Source organism: Euleptes europaea, chromosome 9 (assembly GCF_029931775.1).
Source record: "Euleptes europaea isolate rEulEur1 chromosome 9, rEulEur1.hap1, whole genome shotgun sequence".
Classification (NCBI taxonomy): domain Eukaryota; kingdom Metazoa; phylum Chordata; class Lepidosauria; order Squamata; family Sphaerodactylidae; genus Euleptes; species Euleptes europaea.
Window position 1 is genome coordinate 28,246,924 of NC_079320.1, and position 23,541 is coordinate 28,270,464.

The 23,541-nt window shown below is 43.1% G+C and overlaps 1 protein-coding gene across 1 annotated transcript in view; it reads left to right on the forward strand.

The window, feature by feature from the left end:
* Window positions 1–255: 255 nt before the first annotated feature.
* The window catches only part of ANK2 (ankyrin 2), a 244,447-nt gene continuing 221,161 nt past the window's right edge, over window positions 256–23,541 (forward strand). Inside the window, exon 1 of the mRNA XM_056855307.1 lies at window positions 256–415. Coding sequence (XP_056711285.1) covers window positions 332–415 — 84 coding nt within the window. The 5' untranslated portion in view covers window positions 256–331. The remainder of the gene's footprint in view (window positions 416–23,541) is intronic.

A 23,541-nucleotide genomic window follows, 5' to 3' on the forward strand; every position in this document is an offset into this window, starting at 1 on the left:
ACAATGTGTACTAAGAGGTACTTATTCCTAAACCGTGTTGTGGAATCTGGGCATTCAAATCAAGGGGTTGTCAAGCTGTGAAAGAGCCAGGATCCTGTGATAATTGGTTAAATCAGATTTAACAATGCAGCCAGATAAACAGTTGTGGTAGCGGCTGCCATAGCAACGCTATCATGCTCTCCCTTTCCCGTGTGTGCGTCTCCTTCCCTCCCTTCTTCTCTCTCCCTGCATACACACCCCTCCTTCTCTCCAGCAAGTGACACATTTGCTAATGGTCTGTATGTTTGAGAGGGTTTAATGGCAGAGCTCTTTGCTTTGAAAACTATTCAAAATGATGAATGAGGAAGCAGCTCAGAAGAGTGATGGTGGAGAGAAGTATAATGGCAGTAATCAGAGGAAGAAAAGACCCAAGAAGGTAATGTAAAGGGACTCAAGCAAAAATGTGTGTGTGAAACAGTAAGACAGTAGGAGTGGTCTGGAGTCTGAGAGTGAAGGCGCATGGAGACCCTTTAACATGTATTTGTTTATGCCTATGGTCTGTTTCATGCTGTGGATGACAGAGGGAGACAGCCTCGTGTTGCCTTTTGTTAATGGTGTTGTGTGGGTTGTTGTTTTTAATTAAGAGGTTGTAATGGCTTCATAGCTCCGGAACCGTGGCGCATAGAAGATGAGGGCATGTGTAGTAAAAAAATTGTTGCCACTGCTGAAATATAGCTAATCTGATGATAACGAAGTCCTAAGGTGTTTTGATTTCAGTACCTTTAAGCATTAGGCAATGCTGTGCTAATTTACGACGTTAATTCCAATGGTCAGTGTACTGGAGGGCTATTTTTAAAAGCACACAGCTGCCTGTGTTGGTAGAATTACTATTGACTTTATTATGCCTTGCAGTATCGGTTTCATTTCAAAAGACAAACCAGTTTGTTTTTGAGCTGGCAGGAAGAATGGGGCGCCCAGCATGGCAGTGACTTGATTTCTAGTAGATTTGACGATTGCTTATCTTTAGTTTGTCTTGAGAGTTCTCTCACGTTAGTCCAACCAAAGGGGGAAAGATTCCCCCCAAAAAGGCAAGGTTCCCTGATTTCTTGGATGCCTGTGGTAGCCAGATGCGTGCGATACAGTAGCGATAATGTGAAAGTGGCTGAGAGAACTATAAAATGTACAACCACACCCAGCTTCTCCAAAGAAAGGGTTCGATTGATAGTACTCCAGTGTCCTAAAAATCATTTCTGCGCTTGAAATAATTGCTTTTTAATGATTTAGTTGAAATCTAACACATTATCAATGTTTTGTATACTGTCCCCTTAAAATTTTTTTGGGGGGGGGCATTATGTAGCTGGAAGTGCAAATAACATCATCAGCTGCCATGATCACTTTTTAATGCATTATTACAAGAGTAGATTCCATGAAAAATGCATTGGGATGTCTCAGTGAAAAAAATACTCTGCTTTGTGAACAGAATGGAGCCCAAGGGAGGGAAATGGAGCCAGTGTTCAGTGATGCATTTTGCAGTCATCTGGAGTAAACTCCTGTAGAATTAACACAGTGCTTTAACACAGCTTTCCAAAAGATAAGCCATGTATTTTTAGAAACTTGATAATATGTACTATCTCACAGCACAGCTTAAAGACAGACTTTTGAAATGTGAAAGAAAATTTTATAATTGCTCGTTTATATTGTGTGTATTTCCAATATAGAAAGACGCCTGCATTTTAATAAATTTAAGTATGTGCCCTGATCAGCCATAGTGAGAGTAGTAACAAAAGGTTAAAACGTTGTCTGATTCCACCCTGCTGTGTCCAGAAGATTTCCTTAGACTTCCACCTAGTGCGCAATGTTTAATTTAGAACACAGACAGTGCAGTCCTAAACAGATTTGAACGTTCAAAGCCATTTGAACTCACAGGGCTCAGAGAGTGTAACTCTGTTTAGGAGGCCACTGTGAGTTGCATACCTGGGCATTAATAAGAGGACAGAAGAATTGGCCCTTTGCCTTGGATTATCTCAGCATTATAGTACTGTACATGTATGATGCCTATAGTTATGTACTTACATAATTTATTTCTGTGTATGCTGAAACCAGGTTCCTTTTTTCACATAATTCATTAGGTGAGATATTAAAAATGGTCTTTAATCTTAAGGATGAATTATAGATCTATTTTAAATATGTGGCTCCTGAGCATTTTTAGGCTGGATATATATGATTCCATTCAAACCCTGCTTCCCCAGGGTGCTAATATATCAATTTTTCATCCTCAAAGTGAATGACCAGAAGAGTAATTAGCTGTGCTGAGCAGGCTGACATAATGACCCCTCACTTTCATATAAGATACCTTACAATTATTAACTGTGACCCCAGACATACATTAAATGGAAAGAGCCTTGAGCCAGGAAAGTGAGATTGTGGAGGCTGACGGGTGCAAAAGTCTCACGTAGATTAGGAAACTGAGAATGAATGTGTGGGTAAGCCAGAAGTAGGCCCCGCTAATTTCAGTGATACAGCTGAATAACCATGCTTAGAAATTACAAGCCTAAGCTTTCAGGAAGGAAGGTGATGGGATGCGTGATTTGGGGCCATCGCTGAAAATGGCAGCTCCACGTGAAGTTTGCTGCCTTTTCCCTGGAAAGCTAAGGTGGACCTAACTGTACAAGCAATATCATGCATTTCCCTGCCATTATTTCACACCGTCAGCTGGCAAGATGAGAAAATGATGGTATAAGACAATCCTAAACAGAATTATGCCCTTTTAAGCCCACTGACTGCAATGGACATGGAAACATACAACTCTGCTTAGGATATGGTTGCCAACCGCCAGGTACTAGCTTGAGATCTCCTGCTATTACAATTGATCTCCAGCCGATAGAGATCAGTCTACCTGGAGAAAATAGCCGCTTTGGCAATTGGACTCTATGGCATTGAAGACCTTCCCCTCCCTAAACCCTGCCCTCCTCAGGCTCCACTCCAAAAACCTCCTGCCAATGGCGAAGAGGGACCTGGCAACCCTAGCTTAGGACAGGGTTGCCAGGTCCCTCTTCACAACTGGTGGGAGGTTTTCGGGGCAGAGCTGAAGGGGGCGTGGTTTGAGGAGGGGAGGGATATCAATGCCATAGCATCCAATTGCCAAAGTGGCCATTTTCTCCAGGTGAACTGATCTCTATCAGCTGGGGATCAATTGTAATAGCAGGAGATCTCCAGGTAGTGCCTGGAGGTTGGCAACCCTAGTTTAAGAGTGGATCATTAATCTGCCTAACATTAGGGAAAGGAAAGGAGGAAATTTTGCACCATGGACTGCCCTATTTGGTGGCAACCCATTTCAAGTATCACATCTGGTTCTCTTACATAGTTTCTGCTGTTAATCAGGATTAGCTACGCCCTGAAACATGGTTGGCAATGGCAATAGTCACATATACTGCCAAAACAGAGATACAGCAGGTAGAGAGAGTGTGTGGTGTGGTGGTAGAATGTTAGCCTGGGACTGGGGAGGAGACCCTGTTCATATTTTAACTCGCTGGCTTACCTCAGTCTAGTGACTCTCTCAGATTAACCTACTTTACATGGTTGTTGTGAGGACAAAATGGAGGAGAGAGAACTATATATGTTTCTCTGAGCTCCTTGGAGGAAGGGAAGAACAAACCTATAGTTGATAGAGGCAGTGCATGTTCCAGTTTCCCAAAGGTAAACCATGGTTAGTCGGTCATCACATCTCCAAAAGTCCATATGCACCAAATGTCTAAGCCAGCTGGTAGGTATTCACTATGAAAAGGAATTGAAGCAACCTGTTAAGCATGAACACTAAATGTGTTTTCACTGGCCTCTGGACCTTATCCTAAAGGTACAAAATAAATAACAATAAATGTTAAGTTTCCTAAAATTTGAATAATTTAATAAAAAGAATGCTCTACTTAAATCCTTACCAGGAGCACAAAATGATGAGTATGTTAGCATCCTAGAAAAATCTCTCTTCTTGCTCTCAAGTGTTTTGGAAGCCTATAGTTTCCGTAATGCGTGGGGGTGGGGAATAGTTATGCAGTTTCCAGGAATACACTCACACCTTTCCATCCCCACAGTTCTGTTAGCAATCCTGGCATACATGAACACATAGATCAGCCAAAATGAAGAAATGGAATGACTCCATTTTACTGGGGGAGGAGAGAATCTTGTTTTGCAGTTTCTTTAGCTGTGAAAAAATTGATTTTATCATCTCTCTCTAAATATACTGCGCCAGCACAATCTGATCCTTCAACCTCAGATGTTGCAACGTAGCAACGCTTATTATGAATACCCCCCCCCCAAATTACTGGTGTTCCGAAATTCAGAAGTTTACCTGGAAATAAACAATTTCCACTTGGCCTGATATTTTTTAAATGGTCTAATTACATAAGCCAACATAGAAACATCAAATTTCGTGCTGTGTTTATACGCCCCAGGATGTGAAATCAGTCAAAGAATTGTTTTGACTGGATAGTGACTGAATGGTTTATTAATTTTCCCCCCTGTAAGGCCAGTAAAGTGTCAAGAATTAAATAGACCAATTGTGTAGATTTGTTTTACAAACAAACATTTTCAGGAATAGTTGGTTTACATTTACATTTTTTAAACAGCAAACATGACTTTTGAATGCTTATGTAAATGTTTTAGCATCTCATCCTAGACAGTTTGCCCAATTTCTTACAAAATCAGTGCTAAGCTTCAAATTTGGATCTCATATCTGCTACATTTAGCATCTGTAGACTCTTTACCTTCATTGTGTTTTAATTGTCCCCTACCAGTGTTCCTTAGATATTCCCCCATAACATTAGTTGTCTTCAGAACAGACAGTAGCTATTAACAGTCTTCCTCGCTTGACTGCTTTCCTGGGCCACACTTACTTAAGCAGACAGCCTGGTCTCCAGTGATCATTGGGGGGTGGGGGGCTGAGTATGTCAGCTTCATGGGTCTTGACTCAATGCAAGCTTTATAAGTGGGACAATATCCTGCTGAGCGAAGGTGTAAAAGGCACATAATAAAGAGCAGCCAAGGAGGGAATACTCTATAAATCTAAATACATGAATGAAATTAAATAAATTGGTCTTACTTGGGAGTCACTGGTCTGGAAAAGATGTATCAAGTGGAAAATGTCAGCGTAGTGTAATACTTTTGGACTATAGATGTTCATAATTCTGTGACTGGTACTCAGGACTGGAGTGACACTAAAGCAGAATCTGAGATGGCTGCTGTATTATCTGGCTTTCCTTCTGCATGTCATACTTCTGAGATTCCCCATTGTGGTAATTGGGGAGTATCTGTTGTGTATCTCACAAGGTATCTGTTGTGGGAATGGAAGGTAATTGTAAGCCGGTTTGATTCTTCCTTAAGTGGTAGAGAAAGATGGCATATAAAAACCAACTCTTCTTCTTCTTCTTCTTCTTCTTCTTCTTCTTCTTCTTCTTCTTCTTCTTCTTCTTCTTCTTCTTCTTCTTCACACTAGGCTAGGGTTAACCCTCTTTGTAGGAGTGGAGGGCTGCTGTAAAACTTATCCCAAAGGAAGTAATCAGTGTCTTTTGGATAACTGGTCCAGGGCTTGGGATAATCTTGTAACCCCAGCGGCTATGTTTTGGATTTTATAGCCCTGCCCCACCCAGCGTATGTTTCACAAACACACACACACACACACACACACACACACACACACACACACACACACACACACACACACACAGATTTCTTTTGGTTATGGCTTAGTTGGGTGATCTCTGTATCACAGGTAGAAATTATTCTGGCCAAAAGTCCATTCTAGAGAATCAAATGAGTAGACAAGAAAGACTGAATTTCTGCTTTAGGTTTCAGCCACAGTGATGGAAGAGTAATTGAGGCACAAGCTTGCAAACAGAGCCCTGTAGCCAAATAGCCAGCATTGGGAAGGGAACCACACAGAAGTGAGGATCTTTGAGATGGTTCTAGTATACAGGCTTCCAGGCAACTGGGGAGTTGTGCTAAATGAGTTTTTTTGCAAAAGGAACAGTTACGAAAATAGATACCATAGGTATTTATTGTTTTCTTTAGGCACTGTAGTGCATTATTAATTCCTAATAGTACATAGTCATTTTTTAAAATCAGCTGCAATAACCTTAACTACTCCAGTACTGTTTGTCTTTCAAATGAGTTCATGTGGATAGAAATGGTTGGCTTTTTAAAAACGTATACCAAGCCTTTGAAAGAACTAGTGCTAAAGGTTCACAGTGAATCAATTGTGTAAATTACTGATACATTTTTTTAAACAGGACCCACCCTGCCTGCTACTTTAGGAAAGGCATGAAATAGCTCATATTGGGCCACTGCGGCCGTGAGTCTGAATGCCTGAATCTGCTTCTGACAGATTTCTTTCACACTTCCAGATGTCCCCGGACCTCGTGGCTATTACCATAATTCTCCATGGCAGTCACACTTTGATATGAATGCAGCTGGGCGTGAATGGTCACTGTAACTAAAGTAGATGCATGTGTGCATATATACATTAAAGCAGAGTTTCCCAAAGTTTTTGAGTCAGGGAGCACTTTTCAGGTGAGAAATTCATCACGGCGCACCTAGCAGCTATATACTAAACTGAATGACAGTAGTATTTTTCTTTTCAATCCCTTCATGGAGCACTAGGAGATGTTTCGCGGAGCACCAAGGGCTCCTTGGAGCACAGTTTTGGAACCTCTGAATTAAAGAAAATAAGATGCTGAGACAGCAGTAGCCAAGCTATTTAAGTTATCTGTCTACTAACTAAAAACCTTATACCTGCTCAAAATAAATGTGGTGCATTTAAATATGAGTAAAAACAAGTGTCATTTACCTCTAGTGATGGATTTCTATTCCCCCCACCCAACTACAACTGAAATTGTAACACTGGAGACATGACAAGATGTCCTTTCTTTTTTACACAAGCAGATTATCTCAGCAGTGGATTCCAGCTTCCCAGTTTGGTCTGTGGGGGATTGCCTGAATGAAAGAAGAGAAGATCTGCTGAGATCATCTGCCTAGTGCATCGGAGAGGAGCATTTTGTTTAAGTGAAAATCAAACAGTGAGACAGAGTGCTAAGAATCATTTCTTTAGGCTTCAATGAAGTCTTTCATCTAATTATCTCAAAGTATTTTTTGCAATTAATGAGCCACCCCAATGCCAAAATACTTTTGTTTCAAAGGAAGAACAATTTTGACATACTTAACCGAGTGGATGAACTATGTATGAGTGAATGTCTGTATGATAAGAGACATCCTATTTTGGAGGGTCCTGTCTTCTGTATTCTGGGCCATTTGGAACTACATTTGGAGGAGGCACAGATCGTTCTGACAGCAAGTGGACCAGTAAAGTGGTCAAGATGCTTGTGTGTGTATGTGTTTGTGTGTGTGTGTGTGTACTCAAAACTGTGCCGCCTTGGGCCAAAATATTGCTGGGATTGTTAAAGGTTATTATCTCAGAAGCAAGAAAGAACTCGTGGAAAAGCCGGAAGGCTGTGGAAAGGCTAATAAGATGCCTATTTTTAAGAAAGAGAGAAAAGGATAATCCCGGTTGATAATCCTTGGCGAAGGGTGGGGGGAGATAATCGTGTTAGTTTGACTTTCATACCTGGAAGATACTGGAAAGCAACTAATTAGTACAGTGTAGAGAGAAAATGAAATCTGGCAATGGTCATACACACCTCGGTAATTTCTCAGCTCACTTACAGAAGTTTGCATTTGCAACCTTTTCCATCTGCAGGTTAAGTCAGGAACTCTGGGCAAAAAAAATATTGATGTTTAACAGAACAATTTATATCATTTAGACATCATTTGGGTAATGCTTTTATAAACTCCGCAATTCGTTTAATAATTTCTTTTAAAATCTTCCAGTAGATTTCTTTCCTGTGAGTTGATCTCCAGATTATACAAACTGTTTCTTGCAGAGTAAGGATGATTCCCACATTCTGTTAAGTGGGTTGGTTAAAAGGAAGTGTGCGACAGATCTGGAAAGTTCACCTGCCTGTGCCACTAATGATCGCTGAGGTAGGCAGCAACAAGGAGACACCTCACAACTGTAAATCACTAACTGAGAAATATGAATGTTTTGTACTTCTAGACAATGTGGCAAGCCATATAGGAAGGCAGCAGCTGGTGGGGGGAGGTGTCTTTTTGCATTGTTGTTTGTGATCTGTTCAAACACAGATGAACAGTTCATTGAATATTTAACAGCTGCTCACCACTGGTGAACAGAGCACAAGTCAGACAGGCAGCTGATCACTGCTTGGGACCAGTTTTGAGTAAAGAGTTTTGAACCCTGGTAATTATATCAACAGATAACATGGCAACACCCATGTTTTCATCTGATTTGGGTGCATATTCTGGGGCTTTCAATGGATAAATAAATTATAGGATAATGACAGAACAGAAATTACACATAGAAAGCTGGACTGGCACGATTGAACGTTGATGTATTTCACACCAATTATAAGACTGGCGACTGCAGAAGCATAGCTACTGCTGTAAGACAGAAGGCACAATAATACTCCAGAAGAGCTAGGATGCAAAGGTTCATGCAGATTGAATGCTGGTTGGGTGAATTAGGTTCTTCTGAGACTTTATGCTAGAGGGGATTGTGTATTATACGCATTTTGTTTTGTCTTTTAGAATCACTTGTTGCGTTCAGACATTATGATAAGCTGTGATTTATGAACAGTGGTTTGATTCCCCCCCCCCGTTAGTTGTGACATCTGAATATAGATCAATCAAGGAGCTTGCAGCTGCTTTACAAACCACAATCTGAACAAATTATGGTTTGTTGTGAGGTATGAGCTGAAAAAAACACAACGCTGTTTGTTCAATAGTACTCTTTCTTGTAGCCACTTGGCCTGATTTGGCAGTTCAGAAAGGATATCCTGTCCATCTCACGGGGAGGTGGGAAGAACCCAAGAAGCAAACAAAGTAGGGTTTACACACAATTGGGATTTGTTATTATGTTTGTTGCAAATACCACCCTTATAGTAATGTCTGCAGTCACAATGTATGACAAGTTTGACAACCATCCTCCTGGACCATCTATATGTGGTAATTTTAGGTTTTTTTAAAAAAAATCTGCATGCTTGTATATTTGTGTGCATGTTATAAAGCTAATTTGGAAGCCTAAACCCTGATGTTTAAATAACGACAGAGGTATTTGGAAGTGGGGTGTGAAAACCACAGAAGTCACGTCGCTATTAGGACAACAGCGCATGGACTGTCATGTTCTAAAATGAGATTTATGAAGGATTGGAATGGTCATAAGTGCAGTTGCAATTCATTCTAATTAAGTTTGAAACACTAGGAAAAAAAGATGCTGTCTGAGCTGGCATTTCCATTAGGTTTTAAACTGTTTACCCCGGTTGACGATACTGTGGTGACTGCCGCCTCCCCAAACCAAGCGAGAATACAAGCAACGAGAAGAAACACATTCTGTTCCTACTCTAAATGTCACTGCTTCATCTAAGGCATAACGCTGCACTTAGAGAAGACAAAACTCCCATTCAGCATCGTGAATGCAAGAGCATCAGGATCCTCTATGGGAAATGTAATGTCCACTCCTTCAGTATAGGGTTGGATTGCGCTTGGAACTATTAGAGGAAATCTGAGTGCAGTTCTGGCACTGGGGAAGAGAGAGACTTTTCCATGTGAAGAAGGTCAATAGATCGCATTATTGTCAGTTTGCTGGCTCCTTCCACAGTTGGACAGGTTCCTTCTTTACAAATTGCTAATTGGTGAGCATCACATTGTTCGCCAGGGCAGTCTCAGTGGTTTGGCAGACCTGCTTCTTGCTGGTGCCTCCATTGTCTAGCCATAAAACAAACTGGTTCCATGTTAGGGCACTAAACTTTTACCTGGGTAAAAAAAAAAAACGGACATATTTGCATTACCAGCAGGCAGAAATAGTGAGTTGCAAAACCAGGCTGAACCTTTCTTAACTGAGTTTTTCCCTCCTCCATTTTGTCTGAGAGAGGGAAACAGCAAGTAATATTAAAACAGGACACCTGATAAGACAGCATAATGGTGAACAGGCAGTATAGCCAGTCGTTCATGTATATTCCTGATGAGCGTGCATGTGTGGTGTGTCTTATACCCCTGGTTATATGTAGGAGTGGCATGGAATTCACTTCCACACTGTGGTTCATGGTTTATTTCTAAAAATGCTGCCATTCCAGTCAGCATCTGGAGTTATATTTTAGATATAAGATGGGTTCATCAAGGAGATTATTAATATTTTTGAATGGTGACTTTTGGACCTTTCTTTAAAGAAAAATCCCAAGAGCAGCCTTGGTGGTGGACCCAGTGGATCAGGGTGTTAGTGCTGGAACAAAGGGCGAGGAGTGAATCCTTTCCTCATACCACTTCCCAAGGCAAATCATTCTGTCCGCTGAATAGCCCAGACTTGCCTGAGCTCAGAAGCGAAGCAGGGTCAGCCACGGTTACTTGGATGGGAGACCACCAAGGAAGACCTGGGTTTCTCTGCAGAGGAAGGCAATGGCAAACCACCTCTGCTCATCACTTGCCTTGAAAACCCCAAGAGACGCTGCTGAGAGTTGGTTGCAACTTGACGGCACTTTGTTGTTGTTGTTGTTGTTGTTGTTGTTGTTATAATGTTAGACTCCAGGCCTATTTGTTGTAGCAAAACTAAGGAACAATATCAGTCTAATATCAGTGTGGTGTAGTGGTTAAGAGCGGTGGTTTGGAGTGGTGGACTCTAACCTGGAGAACCTGGTTTGATTCCCCTCTCCTCCACATGAGCGGCGGAGGCTAATCTGGTGAACTGGATTTGTTTCCCTACTCCTACACACGAAGCCAGCTGGGTGACGTTGGGCAAGTTACAGCTCTGTTAGAGCTCCCTCAGCCCCACCTACCTCATAGGGTGTCTGTTGTGGGGAGGGGAAGGGAAAGTGATTGTAAGCCGGTTTGAGGCTCCCTTAAGTGGTAGAGAAAGTTGGCATACAAAAACAAAGAGTATGTGACTCTTTGCAAATGGAACATAATGGTGATGCTTGCAAGATAAACCTTTGTCCATATATGTTTGTCTGCATGATTTCATATAATGTTCTGTTATTTATTATTGGAACTGAAATCACGCACTGCAGTGGAATTTACATTCTGAGTTTATAGACGCAACCAAAGGTTTGCTGTCCTCAGCCAAGGTGAATTTCCAGCACAGGCAAGACCAGATTCTGTGCAATGATTGCCATGGAAATGTGGCCCCTGCTCTTGGTCAACTATTTTGTGCAATGAGTATTAATAAAAGTAACAGTTAGTAAGAGATGTCTTAAGTGTGCAGCATTACACTGTTTAGCGCAGTACTGTAAGAAATTGAGGTAATTCTTAGAGGAGAGTTCTGTCAGTCATCGAGAAGTGATTAGGAATTAACTGCTTCCCTCAAATGTTCTCCTGAACAAACTTTGTGCCACAATTAACCATCTAACTGTTAAGGGCAGAGGTATTGCATCTCGTGTTCTGAAGGTGAAAAGGATGCATAATTAATGCCAAATACCATTAAGTCTGGTTCTTTTGGCAAGGGTTGATTCTTCTAATTGATTTCTTTAGACGAATACATTCCTTCGCTTTCAGCTGCTGAAGCCACCATATAAAGTTTCTTTAGTATTTCACTTTGTGTCACTGTCATGCATCCGGTAGAGATTTTTCTCCATTTCAGTGTTCCTGAGAAATAGTCCCTTCACAGCATAGCATTTAAAGTCTCGCTGTTGCTTCTGCAGCTGGCAATGTACACACAAAGATCATCGTAAAGTTGGGGTTACTTGTCAAATAATGTTTTCTCGTGATAAAATAACTCTAATTGACCATCACATGTCAAATGGTTCTGGGGTGGAATTGCAAAGACACTTCAAAAGAGATGTCTTCCCAAGGCTGATGGAGGCCCAGAATGCACGAAACCTTTCTCCACAAGTCAGGTTGAAAAAACCCCAAACCAACTTGCCTTCTCAGCAGCTGCATGGCAGATGTGAGGAACTTGGTTTCCCAAGTGCTGCAGGTGCCAGTTATGAAGATGAAGAGTTGGTTTTTATATGCCGACTTTCTCTACCACTTAAGGGAGACTCAAACTGGCTTACAATCACCTTCCCTTCCCCTCCCCACAACAGACACCCTGTGAGCTGAGAGAGCTCTAACAGAGCTGTGACTTGCCCAAGGTCACCCAGCTGGCTTCATGGGTAGGAGCGGGGAAACAAATCCAGCTCACCAGATTAGCCTCCGCCGCTCATGTGGAGGAGTGGGGAATCAAACCTGGTTCTCCAGATCAGAGTCCACCGCTCCAAACCACTACTCTTAACCACTACACCACGCTGGGATAATTGGGATGGCAGCATGGTGGTGGGGAGAAAGGGCTCCAGCCTCCTCCCATGCCATTTTCCTGACATGAAATGGCTCTGGGGTTTTTATTTGCCCTGTTGGAATACTGCATGTGCAGCCCTGCAAAGGAGCAAATAACAACTTTGCCAACCTCCAGGTGGGGCCTGGAGATCTTCTGGAATTACAGATGATCTCCAGACAACAGAGAAAATGGCTGCTTTGGTGGATGGAGTCTATGACATTATATCCTGTCCTGCCCAGGATCCACCATGAAATCTCTAGGAATTTCCCAACCTGGAGTTAGCAACCCCCAAAAATAACGCTAATTAAAAAATAATACAGCTCTAACATGTTATAGGGATCATCACAAGTACCCGTGGTATACGTATCTAAGTATAAACATTCCTAAAATGTGTGAAGTGGCCCTAACAATACCAAACCAAATTGATTTAATACAATCCAAGACCAATAAAGCCCTAACAATACAATTAGAAAGGTGTGTTCTTCCTAGAATTGAACAGAATTTGGTTAGGTTATAAGGGTATAAAGTTTTCCTAAATCTTACATGCAACATAGGGTTGAATCCACTCCTTCTATAAATATAGCAAGTTTACAGAAGGGATCTTTGCTGCCTTTGCCATCCCGGTATTGCCCTTGACACACACCCCTTAATTCCTGAAGATTTGGGGATTTCAGGGAACAGCACAATATTATATATAGAGGTCAGCAACAGGAAAGGGAATCAGTAGAAATCTCCTCGACACTGCTGAGCGAGTGGAGGAGCAAAACTTGCAGAAGTGTGGGGGAATGTCTGCAACTGCCCCTTCTTGTTTTAGGCCCAGTGTACACCCTGTGCTTTTTATAAGCATACACCAACCCACAGGTTGAGCTTTTGGGAGAGTGGCACAGATGACTGCTGTGAATTTCCTTTGTATGAGCATTTGATGCAGTATTTGGGGCAGGACTGTGGTATCATATAAGGCTAATGTCTGATTCCTGCGGTGCAGAGGCAGAGGCCAGAGCTGTGGCACCCTCCAGGGCTCCCTTCTTCCCTGGTAGGGTCTTAGGCAGTCCTCAGATGGACATAGAGAAGGAGGGATTGCTTCTACCCAGTTCCCTCTCTTTCTCCCTGTTCACGTCCTCCCCCTTTGCAGACCAGGGAGTGGTTGAGCCTTTCATCCTGCACCCCCTCTGCAGCCTCCTCTAAAGGAATTTGCCTTCAGCACGCTCAGGCTTGGTGAAGCTGGAACTGCCTCTCCCATATTCCACCCTACCAGGTGCTCTGAATCTGGTCTCCTTTTCTGGGCTTATCCCATATGGGGCCAAGCCCTACCATGCGTCCTAGGGTTGCCAACCTGCAGGTGGTGGCAGGAGATCTCCTGCTGTTGCAACTGATCTTCAGCCGATACAGATCAGTTCACCTGGAGAAAATGGCCGCTTTGGCTATTGGACTCAATGGCATTGAAGTCCTTCCCCTCTCCAAACCCCGCCCTCCTCAGGCTCCATCCCAAAAACCTCCCACTGGTGGCGAAGAGGGACCGGGCAACCCTAATGCCTCCTTTGCTGTAGCCATGCCCCTGGGATCCATTGGGCCTGGCTGTGGGCTCTGGCAGGGCTCTGCTTGCTGCATCCGGCCCCATATCTCCTCTAACTGATTGTGTAAGTGTGGGGAAGCGCGCCTCCAGTCAGCTAATTCATCTGAATCTGTACTCTATGAATTGTTGGAAGTATATTCCAATGAAATTAATGGAACCAAGCAAATATATTCAGCTTAAGGATGTCAGTATCTCAGAGAACTGATGTTGAATATTGACTGTTAAGTTCCGATCCTTGTTTTGAGTGTTACTGGCTGCTCTTGTCCAGACTGTCTAAATAAGAACTGACTTTCGTCATTTATTACATTTGCATTCTTTTTACTGCATGAAGATCTCTAATTCTGTAGATTTTGATTGGTATTTGACGTCTTCAGTGACCCAGACCTTCTGAGCTTGTGGGCATCTTTGGAATTCTGACCCAGGGTGGTAGAGGCTCAACCACAGAACGGCTGCCGCAGGAGGCAGAACCAACCACAAATGGTTGCCACAGGAGGCATAGCCAACCACAAATGTCAGGGAATGAGGCCCTGCGTAATTCCTAATAGTAACTCTTCAACATTTCAGGAAGAAGCTGTGTTTAGCAGGATGCCTTTTAAAATGAGCATATTGTTTTAAAAAAAATTCTTGCATGTACACAGCTTACCTACAATCACATGGTGAAGATCTTTAGCAATGGTGGCAGCTGCTGCCAAAGCAACATTAAAAAAAAATCTACACAAGCCAATTAGCCTTCCAGTGGCCAATCAGAAGCCCTGCTGGGCAAAAGCCCCACCTGGCGCTGCAGTGCCCACTTTCTCAAAACACTTGGCATGCGCCAGGAAAGGTGCCCACAAGGATCATGTTGGGGATCCTTGACCTAGACCGTTACAAAATAAAGAATAAAAGACCTAGGCGCCTTTTGTTAAAAAGGCATATTAAACCTTTATGGATATAATTTGAATCCATATCATGCTGCAATTAGCTTGAAATGTTTACTGCCCTCAACCTTCAACCCAGAGGTTCTGATGCTCATCAGATTTTGACTGCAGTGTGAAAACCTGGATCTGTTGATTCAAGGACATTACACAAAGCATCAACTGCTCAAAGCTTTTGAAACAGGATCGTTCATCAGTATAGTCTAATTTTCAAACAGCAGACAAGGAACAGTACAGCACCACTGTTAAGAGATGCATCTAGTTTTCCTCTCCAGTGCCTATATTTTATTGAACATAGAGTTTTATTTTAATGGCAAATTGTTGGTGGGTCAGAAGTGAAAGTGATTTGAAGGCATTATATTTTAGCAACTCCCTAGAATCCAGAAGGCCAACAGCTGTGAGGAAATATGCATGACAGCATTCCAAGGCGGTTTATTTTACTTCTTCTAAGTACGTCTTTTGCCTCAACCTCATGGCTTGGATCCTGCGACTTCATTCTTCTCACACCTCTCTGGCCTCTACAGCACTTGCCTCTAGGGTTGCCATCCTCCAGGTAGTAGCTGGAGATCTCCTGCTATTACAACTGATCTCCAGTTGATAGAGATCAGTTCCCCTGGAGAAAATGGCTGCTTTGGCAATTGGACTCTATGGCATTTAAGTCCCTTCCCTCTCCAAACCCCGCCCTTCTCAGGCTCCACCCCAAAAACCTCCTGCTGGTGGTGAAGAGGGACCTGGCAACCTTACTTGCCTCCCTTCTGTAACACTTCTGCATGTACAGGATCAATATTTTTTTCAAGGAGCCTTTACACATCCAGAAATGCTAGTGGCAGAGGGAGCAAGAGCCAGAGAGAAATGCAAGGAGAGCAACGTCATGGAATCTGAGACACTGGCTTTAAATCCTGTTTGTGGCATTACCACCATCACTGCCCTGTCTTAACAAGGGTTGCCAGGTACCCCCTGGTAACTGATGAGGGGTGGAGGGGACTTATTGGTAGCAAAGAGAGGCTAAGGCCGGAGTTGCTGGTGATGTGGCGATGTCACTTTGGGCATGCACCAGAAATAGGGTTGCCAACCTCCATGTACTAGCTGGAGATCTCCTGCTATTACAACTGATTTCCAGCCGATAGAGATCAGTTCACCTGGAGAAAATGGTCGCTTTGACAATTGGACTCGATCGCATTTAAGTCCCTCCTCTCACCAAACCCCGCCCTCCTCAAGCTCCGCCCCAAAAACCTCCTGCCAGTGGCGAAGGGGGACCAGGCAACCCTAACCAGAAATGACATTATCATGTTACCAGTGACATGGGGACGCTCTGGTATTTGGACAAAGACTCTATGGTAGAAGTCATTTTTGCCATAGAGATTTTGCTCAAATACCAGAGCATCCTGTAGCAGTGGCAATGTGATGGCATCACTTCCAGTGCAAGCTGGAAGTGACACTGGTGCATTCCCAGCAACACCAGCCAAGGCCTCCCTTTGCTGCTAGTAAGTCCCCCCACTGTCCAGCTGATGGGCAATGGGGAGAGGAATCCCAAGATGAGGCATCCCTGCCCCAGGCAGAGGCCTGGCAAGCCTACCCTTAACTCATCCCTAGGCCTGGTTTGAGATCTACACCTGCCAGGGAGGGCAGGAGACTGTGGACAAAAAGCAGGGACATGTGGTAGAAGAATTGGCTGAGCAATATTCTAAGAATGTCACCCATCAAAATCCAGTATTCTCATTAGGACCAGTATGAAATTATTGACAGTTTTTCTGGGTAGAAAGGCCCCTACCCCATATGCCTAACAGCACAATCCTGAATTACTCCAGGCTAGGCTAATTCATTTCAGTGAATGGATAGGATTGCATAGGATTGCACTGTAAGTGTGCTTGTAAATTCAGGACAAGGCTAAGAATAAGGATAATAAGAGTTGGTTTTCGTATGTCAACTTTCTCTACCACTTCAGGAAGAATCAAACCGGCTTACAATCACCTTCCCTTCCCCTCCCCACAACAGACACCCTGTTGACAAATATGACAAAATAAAAGGTCACATCTGAAATTGTTTACAAATGAGGCAGCTTGAAACATTACATTGAGGAAGAGCTGAGACAAAGAGAGGTAAGGACAGTCTCTATGGAAATAGAACATGAAGGGGACCCAGGAGATTGCCTTGCCAGGGGCAATACAGCCTCCCCCCAGCATCCAGTGAGCAGATACAGACAGGTGCTGTGCATTACCATTGCAAAACAGGGATGTGATTATTTCAATTTTCTTGTAGCTTATTTATTTTTTGTCAAATCGAAAGATACTTGGGCTGCTTTGCCACTGGAGAACAGTCAAAGCAAACTAAAAATATCAAATGCGGCTACTGTTAAATGCAAGCTGAATCAAGGCGTTAACGGCCCTTCCACAGGAAACTAGGTGCACAGGAAACTAACATTGAGAACAAGTCACTAGAAACCTTTCATCCCTTTGACTGTGTAACTGGACTTGATACATAGTCAAGGGAATACAGTCAGTCAGTGCCTTTAGAGTTATACAAGTAAGACCAGCCAATCATTATTTCTGTGTGTTTTGAAAGAGAAATCCCCCATGGTCAGTGTATCTCCCTGTTTTTGGAGATGAGCCAATATTCTGAGTCTTCACTGGATGGGAGACCATAGGAGCATTTTGCTCAGTTCCATGAAGGGGTTTTCAACCCAGCTATCAATCACGTTTCTGTACTGCACGCACAGCGCTTCCTGAGGGTGCGCAGAACAGCAGGCGATGGCCGTCTGGACTTTGACAGCCAGCCTTCTCAGATTAATGAGCAGTGGCTTAGCCAGCTGACAACGGCGTCCCATTTACCTTTTGTTCTTCTCTGTGACAGAATTTCCCTTCTCCATGTCAACACAAGCCTCCCCCCACATATGTATAGGATGAATGGTTCCTGCAATGTGCTAAAGGTACTGAGGGTACTCCATTTTCTAAACATGTGACCTACATAATTAGCTATGTGCAGGGTGGAAGATTTCATCATAATCCTGGAATAATAAATGTTAGCCTCTGTATTCTTTCCATGCTGTTTTTTAATAGCGTGAAAAAGGAGTAGCAGCATAGCATTAGTAGAACTATACCATGCCATTTGTATGATTAAGGCGTCTGTTCCGACTCTTGACAAGACTGCATTGAGGCTGTTTCTAATGAAACAGGCATTAAATCGTGCTACTGATTATACCAATAATGCTGACATTCCTGAAGTGTATAACAGCATGAGGGTTTTTGTTCCTCGGCGCCTTCACACCTGCAGATAAAGGACTGCTGCGGAGTTTGTTATCAGATACGTATTCCAGTGACTACTCTGACAGTAGTGTTCGATCCTCCTTGCTGTTGATGTTGTTTTATTTCACTTGCCTGCAAAATGCAGCGTTTGAGTCTCAGGCAAAACAATCACTGTGGTGTCGGCCAAGTCTGCATTGTTTCTTCCTGCCTCTAAAGAGATAGCCATTCTTATAAAAGGAGGAAGAGGAGGAGGCTACACTGGAATTTGTAGATGACTGGGGAAGGCAATGGCAAACCACCCCATAAACACAGCCTGCCTAGTAAATGTCGGGAAGTGATGTCCCCCCATGGGTCAGGAATGACCCGGTGCTTGCACAGGGGACTATCTTTACCTAATCTCCTACATAAAGGTAAAGGTCCCCTGTGCAAGCACCGGGTCATTCCTGACCCATGGGGTGACGTCACATCCCGACGTTTCCAAGGCAGACTTTGTTTACGGGGTGGTTTGCCAGTGCCTTCCCCAGTCATCTTCCCTTTACCCCCAGCAAGCTGGGTACTCATTTTACCAACTTCAGAAGGATGGAAGGCTGAGTCAACCCTGAGCCGGCTACCTGAAACCGACTTCCGTCGGGATCGAACTCAGGTTGTGAGCAGAGCTTGGACTGCAGTACTGCAGCTTACCGCTCTGCACCACAGGGCTTCTCCTACATACCCATACGCTTTCTGCTTCAACAGGAAGATCAGAACACAGTAGGGAAGATCTGTATTTCTCCCCTAGTTAAGCAAAAGCAGTATCCCCTGCTCATAACAGCAGATCTTTCCTTGCTGAGGTGAATTGCTAGTAAAACCAGCAAACAGTTGTAGGAGCCTTTTAGACCGCTGAGGCGAAATAGACAGAGACAATGCTGACGTTTTGTTTTTTTTCCATTCGATCCTCTCACCACCACTTTATTTTCCCACAAAGCCATTATGGTTTGTCATTCTTCAGGAATTTGGAGAAAGACACAGGTCTCTCTCTGTGAAGGGACGGGGGAAGCAAATTTAATATTTTAACAAGGAAGTATATATATGTGTGTGTTTTAGTAGCATTACTCAGGAGCAGTCCTAATTAAATAAAAGGTTGGCAGCTCCTGTTCTGTTTTTCAGTTAAGCAAAGGGTTAAAGTGAGAATATGGAGTCCTAGAAAGCCTTTTTCCTGGAATCTTTGTGACTCTCGAAAGCCCTGCCAGTTTGTTGGTTGAGAGAATATGGCCAGAATAACTGTACCCAAAATAATACTGTAGCTTAATTAGTGGGCTTAATTAGGTTCAAACGCATCAAGATTTTTAAATCAGTTCAACCACATGCCTGAGTTGCATTGCTTTGTACAACATTTGTGCAGATATCCGAAAATCCACACATTGATTTATATGGACCGAAACACAGTGGCAGGAAAACCAATAAAGGTGTTTTCTACTGGTCCCCCCCGCCCAGTGACCCTCAAAGTGTAAGTTTTTAAAAATTTTCAAAAATGGAATACCAGTTGAAGAGGGGTTGGTAACAGTTTTGGACTGAATGCCCCCCCATGCCTACTGGGGGTTGGACTAGATGACCCTGGTGGTCCCTTCCAACTTTATGATTCTATCTTACAGCGCATTCCTAAGGAGAGTTACTCCAGTCCAAGTCCATTGAAATGAATGGGTTTAGACTGGAGTAACTCTCTTTAGGAATGCACTGTCAGTGTTTTGCACTTGGGAAATTTAAAAAAAAATGGGAAAAGAGTCAATGTGGTATATAGAAACCCTAGGGTAGCCCCCCCCCCAACCCTTTAAGGCCCAACGGCACCTTTGGAATTTGGGAGAGGATGATGAGCACCGCTCCAAAGTGGCAGCTCCAGACACACCCAAAATGGCTGCTGCAGGGGGTAGAATCAAACACAATGCCTCCCTCCTTGCTTTGCAAAATAATTGCTTGGGCAACCATGCTGAACTCATGAAGCTGCGATATCTAGAGTCCAGTCATTGCTCTGTCAATCTTAGTACTGTTTGCACTTTGATTGAGAGCATGATCCAGCCTCGACAGTGAGCCTGGACAAGGAGTGGGATGAAACGACTGGGAAATGAAAGTGGCCCTGGAACAAGCCCAGCTGAGAAGCCCTGTTATCCAGCAATTCGGGGGACACAGAACTCTGTGGCGCCAACAATAGGCGTTGCCTCTCCCTTTGCATCATCCCACAAAATGGCAACGGTGCCAGAGGAGACAACTGGAGAACTGATGCCGATTACCAATGAAAGGTCTGAGCCCCTGAGGCACTGGCAGTATTGCTGGAGCTGGGCCACCAATGGCTCTCTAAAATCAGTGGCCTACTGGGAAATTTATCTGCTAAGTTAAATGACCAGTCTGCCCTTAGGCGACTACACTGAAAGGATACAAAATGTGTCATATGGATGAATCATTTAAAAATAGTTCTGAATTTGATGCTGGTGTACATCCAAACATTACTGGTTCACAGAGGGAACTGCTTTTGAGCTGCCATTGCTAGTATTTCAGTAGGCTGAAAACACATTTGTATAATATGTATTTTGTACAGACGTACACAGAGCAATTTATCATGCCACCTTGGAAATGTGTGTGCAATCAGGGATGCAAAGGTGTACCATGGAATCAAAGATTAGGATGTCAGGCCATTAATACAGTGCTAGCATTGAGAAGATAACTGCCGCTCAGTGCTGTTTGCTGTCAGTTCTTAAATGCTGAGCAGTATTGTGAACTGCAATCAGCTATTTGGGACTTAAAGACAAATATGGTTCCTTTTATAGCTGACTATTAGGGTTTGTGTAGTACGCTTTGGAGAAATGCAGTTTCATTACGTGGTTACTTTACATATTAGTTAATCAGGACACACAGTGCCTGCAGTTTAAGGCATCTGTGTTTTCCTACATGAACCTTGGCCTGCATGAAAATGTAGATATCTATTTTATTATTTATAGAATGTTTAGAATTTAGGAGGGAAAAATGAGTGGTGGCAGATATAAAAGCTCTAAAAACATGCATACATTGGTATTTGTCATGGTGTTTACAAAATGTTTTGTTACTGAATTTCTTAGGGTCAAACCCTTGATGTCTGATTTACTCGGTAGTATAATTTATGAAGTAACTTTGCATTGCTGCAATTAGCCTAAGTTTCTAAATGGGGACAAAGTTGGAGGCTGACCACAAACTAACTTCTGGATGTATGATATTTCTACTAATATAGGGAAGTTAATATAGGGGTGCAGAGAATGAGACAACCAAGTCCCATTGCTGGTAGTTCAATATGCCTCTTGCCTTTTAGGCACACTGTACAGGGCCTGGTAGAGGGCTTTTCACATGACAGAGTATTACATCAGCATTCTGTGGCTTTGCAGTCTTCAGCTGATCATATTTTTGCAATGTGTAGTAATATTCAAAGCACCTTTCTCAACATATACATTACAACGAACCAGGTTTCTCAACATATACATTACGACGAACCAGGTTTGCATCTCCATTTGTGTATATGCACATGTGTAAATTAATTGCATTCTGCATCTGGGCGACAATGGATAGTGTCCTGCATATCTACTTTTAAATATTGTGGGTTGTTACTTTGTATGTAAACCTAGGGACAATAATGCTGTTCAAGAGGCTTCGGTTTGTCTATGCACAAAACAAATAAGAACAAGAACAGAATGCTTTAAATACAAAAGAACAAGCTGCAGACAAGAACTCGTCCGTGATCAGATTTTCAAATGTCTCATGGCAACATGGAAAAATACCATACAAACAAGCATGGCAAAGAAAAAGTGCTAAATTGCCATTAAATGCAGGAGTGAGGATGGAAAGAATAGAGAGGTAGGCGGAATACGTAGATGACTGAGTGGAAGCGCCATTGAAAACAGCGAGGCTGCACCAGCAAAAACCTGGCGCAGCAGTGCTGTTTTCAAGGGGGGCGCTCCCGGCCCAAAAGGGGTCAAGAAGCTGCCTGCTGGCAGCCCCACCTCTGGGAATGCCCCGCGAACACTCCTGGGATGCTGGCTTGGGGCTTTGCGCCGGTAGGATGCCGGCGGGAGGCCAAGCTGGTATCCCTGGGTTGCGCTGCCATGGCAGCACAGAGAGGCCGGCGTGAGCCCCCCAACGCCGGCATCCCTGCCTCTTGTGGTAGTGCAAGTGGCTCAGGCGCCGGCGCAAGCAGCCTGGATGCCAGCATGGGCACTTGTGCTCCTCCTGAGGTCTTTTCGGCCAAGAGCTCAGGAACGGGCTGTAAATCTTAAGGAAAGTGAATATAGTTCTGTTGTTCTGGTTTTTGGCTGACTCAGAATAGAGGGATAAAGCAATATGAGCAGTCACGTTGCTTTAAGGAGTGGCCTTAATCTAGTGGACTGAAAGGGTTCAAAGGGTGTTGGAATCGATATTGGCCAAACCTGTCTTTAGAATCCAGGCTTACGGTAGTCCAGTGTGAGTTGCTCAGTGCTTGACATCTATAAGCTACCATTTTGGTTGTAACTGTCCAAGTGTCAGTTTGCATTAAATTGAGCAGAACAAGTTTGCTGTCAGTGTGAGTGGTTGCTTAACAGACTATAGGCCCCTTCCCCATTGTGTGCATGCTTCTTTTAGCATTGCAGCCTTAGTAAAAGTTTCATAGATGAACTAGTGGACTGTTTTATCAAGAGGCTGTTTCTTAAATAGCTTCTTGGGCGCTTGTATGTCTTTGAAGTCTGAAATGATGTGCTTTGACCACATCAGAGGTTGTATCGGTTGCACTGTTTTTGCTTTCATGGCTCTTTCATGATTCTGCTACATTAAAAGTACTTCCATGTGGAAAGAGTGAGAATTTTGCAAGTAGCCCATGACACATAATGTTAATGAAAGTGCTGTGTAGATGGACCCTGTTAGAGAATGATAATAATGAACAAAAAGTCAACCGCCTCAACATTTTCAGCTTAACCAGTACTTTTCATTGTTGTTTTTGTATTTCTGGACTTCGTTGTTGTTTTTCATGTGGAGTATTGAAATGATTTAAGATTCCCCAAAACATCAAATGGACCATAAATGATGTATTCCAGTTGTTGCTTAGGGGGAAAGGGAATGTTCATTTAGCCTGAAGAGGCAGGCATTTAATTTTTAATTAAAATAAATATTTAATGTACACATTTCTCAAACCATTCCGTGGTAGCCCACCTTTACTTTCTTTTTATACTATCCAAATGGTAGAATAGCCAGCTAGCAATGACAGCAGACACCCTCCTACGAAGATTAGTTTGTATATTTAAAGATTTTTCTAGTCCTGATTTTTCTGGCTGCATCCACATGATGACCATTCTCTGTTGTGAATTCATTGCCACATGATGCCAAAACTGGGACAAGGGCTAAGAAGAGTAATGAGGAATGCCAAACAAAACAACACAAAAAAGTCTTCGTCCACTGGTGGATGACAAAAATTGAGAGAGGTGAAGAATTGAGGGAAATGGG